Here is a 3,721-nt window from a genome sequence, read left to right as displayed (position 1 = left end):
CGCTATTGAGGGCCAGGCGGACTAATTTGATGGTAAATAATCACCTTCGGTAAGCTTGCTTGAGTAAAGTTGGGTTACAATGTAGAAGAGCGGCATTATCAAAACTCAATGCGCTCTTTTTCGTTAAGCTCGATTATCATTTTGTTTTCTTGCACGTGCATGATTCTTCTTATATTTGCGTTAATGCCATCCAAAGCAGGACACAATTTTCATCGTTCCCTATATAAGCATCATCATCGACCCTATAATTATGAACCATATTCATCGCTATCACATTAGAGCTGTTACACAGACTGCTCCAATGAGCAATGATCACCAGGAACCCGCATCAGGCGAGCCCTGGATCATTATATCCACAGCACAATCATAGAGACCGCTACACAATCATCAGCAAACCCGACGTTATCTCCGGGCGCGCGCTTTGGTCAACTTCTACGGTACGAGCAAGCTTCAACACATGCATATCCTCGGACGATCGCCGCCGTGCGTGCGTCATCGAGCTGATGAATCACGCGACCGGCGGCCAGTGCGCGGGGTCCTTGGACGTGTCCAGCGACGTCGGCGGTATCCACTGCCAGAACGCGGCCGGCGGCGGGTAGCCCGCGGCGTACGCCGGGACGAACTTGCCGGCGTGCGCGTACGCCGCGGCGGGGTGGAACTGCGGCGCGGCCGCGGCGGCCGGGTGCGGGACGTACTGCCGCGGGGCGGCCGCGGCCGCGCTGACGCCCTTGAGCATCTGCTCCAGCCTCTCCCTCTCGGCCTTCAGCTGCGTCTTCTCGTCCCGCAGCTCCGACTTCTCCGACTGCATACGTACAGCCACATCGAACCATGAGATCCTGAGCTTTTCTGTACGCTGAATGAATGGTGCAGAGTGCAGCGCGTTGCTGGTTTACCTTGAGGCTCTTGATGGAGTCCTGGAGCGACTCGTTCGAGGCCTTGAGCTTCTGGGCCTCGGCGCGCAGCTGGTCCAGGAGGCGGGTGGCGTCGCTGAGGATGGCGACCTTGTCGGCCTTGGGTGGCTTCCCGGGCTCCAAAACGGCGCACAGCTCACTGAACCTGGTGGATCAGAGCTGATCAGCTTTGGTGGGGCTACCAGTGAACACGTCGACCACTGAAGCAGTGGGAGACTGTAACTGTCAGTCGTAGAAGTGAAATTCTGAACTTTGGAACATACCTCTCGTTGAGCCTGTCTCGCCGGAGCTTCTCGCGGCATGCCTTGGTGCCGGGCTGCGCGCTCGACTCTGGACGGGATCTGCAGATACATACAGAATTATATCTTCAGATTAGGCTCATGCTTAGTAGGCTTGGGTCTTAAGATTCGTGATTTGCATGACAGTTAGCATCAGTGATCAGTGACTAATCGTGCTAATTCTGACAGGCTTTCTACTAAGCTGAATTCAGGCTATATTTTGGGGACGCGGAAAATAGCCACATCTGGATGTTCCAAAATTGGGTCTAACTAGGAAGAGACATATCAAGTCGTCAGCTAACTTCAACCTGTCTCAAAAGTTTTGAGCCTTGTGTAATTTATCTAGCTGTGAGCTGATCTATTGGATGCAAAATTGTCTGCAGATGATTCCAGCAATCTAACAACCGGGCACTTTTGGAGTGTTCCGCGAGTCAAGTTTGGTGGCCACTATTATCTCTAGAGGGGGCCAGAAAGACAGACTGGCCTTCTCTCAACCACCACTTCTACGCTTCTCATCAATCAATCTAACCAGAGAGGCCCAAATGATCCAAACAGGAGCACCAAAAGTAGCAAGCAGATCACAAAACTCGCAACAAATTCGGTAGAGCAGAAGAACATTATTAGCCAGTACCTCTTCTTGGCGCCGGAGTTGTCCTGGGCAGCCGCCGCGGCGTCCTCCCTCCTGGGAGCATCGAAGCCCAGTATGACGCTGCAAGCAAAAGTTCATCATCCAGCCGAATATTCGACCGATCACCGACAGTGAGCAACACAGCCCACCATCAAGAATCCCGACCTCAGAAGGGAACAGGGAAGGGAGCTGGCTCACCTGGAGACCGGCGGGTCGTCGACCATGTAGATGAAGTCGGAGGCCTGGATCTCCTCCTCCACGAGGCCGTAGTCCAGCAGCCACCCGCCCTGCCCCACGCCGCCGCAGCTCATGGCCGAAGTCCCAGCGGACCGGGAGCGCTCCCCGCCGCTATCCGGGGCAGATCTTTCCGGTCTTGTGGCGGGCGTGGGGATGGCACGAGCCGGGGGAGGTAGGCGGGCGAAAGAGATCGGGACGCCGGGGAAAACCAGTAGTACTAGTCGTGACCAATAATCCGCATATGTATATTGGGCGCTGGCTTTTGGCGCGACCGAAGCAGCACGCAACTGTTGTCGCGAGGATGGAGGAGGAGGATAGATGCGACGACGTGGGCGCGGGCCAATCGCTGGGCCGCTGGGCTTATTCAAATCCGGCGAGCTGAGTGGGACGGGACGCGTGCGCCTTTTATTCTCCCTCTGTTGCTCGGTGCCGTGCCCGGTGCGTGGGAGCAACTAGTTAAGGAGCGCTCCTTTCGGGAGCCTCGCAACGATCAGCGCCACTTGGCGCGCTCTCAGCCATTCGTCACGTGTCGCGCTCTGGACGTTTTCTTCGATTTTTTTTATTTTTCCGCACGCGTTTTCGGCTTTTTAAACGGGTTTTTTTTTCGACGTTTTGGTTTTCCCCCGGTATTTCTTAGCTTTTTGATCAAAAAAATTTTGGAATTTTTTTTGCGTGAAAAATGCGTTTTTTTTCCTTTCACGAAAGTCACGGTTTTCTTCCGCAAGAGGCACGGTTGTGCTTTATCGAGAGTCACGGCCGTGCCTTTCGGAAATGAAAAAAAAACTCGTTTTCTGTTTTTTTTTTTCTTTCACGAGAGTCACGGTTTTGCTTCCACGAGAGGCACGGTTGTGCTTTCGCGAGAGTCACGGCCATGCCTCTCGGAAAGGGAAAAACAAAACGCGTTTTCTGTTTTTTTTCTTTCGTGAGAGTCACGGTTTTGCTTCCGCGAGAGGCACGGTTGTGCTTACGCGAAAGTCACGGTCGTGCCTCTCGAAAAGGGAAAAAAATACGCGTTTTCTGTTTTTTTTCTTTCATGAGAGTCACGGTTTTGCTTTCGCGAGAGGCACGGTTGTGCTTTCGCGAGAGTCACGGCCGTGCCTCTCGGAAACGAAAAAAACTCATTTTCTGTTTTTTTTCCCTTCCACGGGAGTCACGGTTTTGCTTCCACGAGAGGCACAGTTTTGATTTCGCGAGAGGCACGGGCGTGCCTCTTTCGGAAAGGGAAAAAAACCGTGCTCCCGGTTCGATTTTTTCGTCCTTTTTTTCGTGAAAAAAATTTCGTCAAAACCCGTCAACATGGGACCTAGTTTTAAAGATCTCGACGCGAAAAATTCAATGGTGAAAACGGTTCGAGATTTGGACGCACGGTTTAAGAGATAAAATGTTTTGAATAAACGGATCTATGAAAAAGGGGAAAACTCCCAGGTTGCAACAAGTGGCGCGCTGCATGTGCGCCACTTGTCGCGACCTGGGAAAGTGGAGTGTTCTTTGCAACGAGTACTCTTTAATTAATGATTTCGCAGTGCGTGCCCGTTCTCCTTTTCTTCCTTTCGTCAGATTGTTTGTTTGCTTTGGCAATGATTTGATTTGTTTTTGCTGGGTGTTTTGGTTTGGTATATATGATCGGTGGGGCTGGGCCAGCACTTGGGTTGAGCTGTGTGTGTGTG

General features: G+C 52.4%; 1 protein-coding gene across 1 annotated transcript; it reads right to left on the bottom strand.

Moving 5' to 3' along the window:
- Positions 1–224: 224 nt before the first annotated feature.
- LOC123182223 (transcription factor ILR3) lies at positions 225–2,424 on the bottom strand. The gene is made up of 5 exons (XM_044594728.1): positions 2,016–2,424; positions 1,821–1,898; positions 1,175–1,252; positions 894–1,056; positions 225–802 (listed from the first exon to the last, which is right to left on the bottom strand). Exons 1-5 carry the CDS (start codon positions 2,126–2,128, stop codon positions 509–511), a joined length of 726 nt encoding a protein of 241 aa, XP_044450663.1. The 5' UTR covers positions 2,129–2,424; the 3' UTR covers positions 225–508.
- Between the last annotated feature and the right edge of the window lie 1,297 nt (positions 2,425–3,721).

This window comes from Triticum aestivum, chromosome 1D, assembly GCF_018294505.1.
Source record: "Triticum aestivum cultivar Chinese Spring chromosome 1D, IWGSC CS RefSeq v2.1, whole genome shotgun sequence".
Classification (NCBI taxonomy): Eukaryota; Viridiplantae; Streptophyta; class Magnoliopsida; order Poales; family Poaceae; genus Triticum; species Triticum aestivum.
The sequence above is the reverse complement of the archived record's forward strand: the minus strand, read 5'-3'. Positions and strand labels throughout refer to the sequence as shown.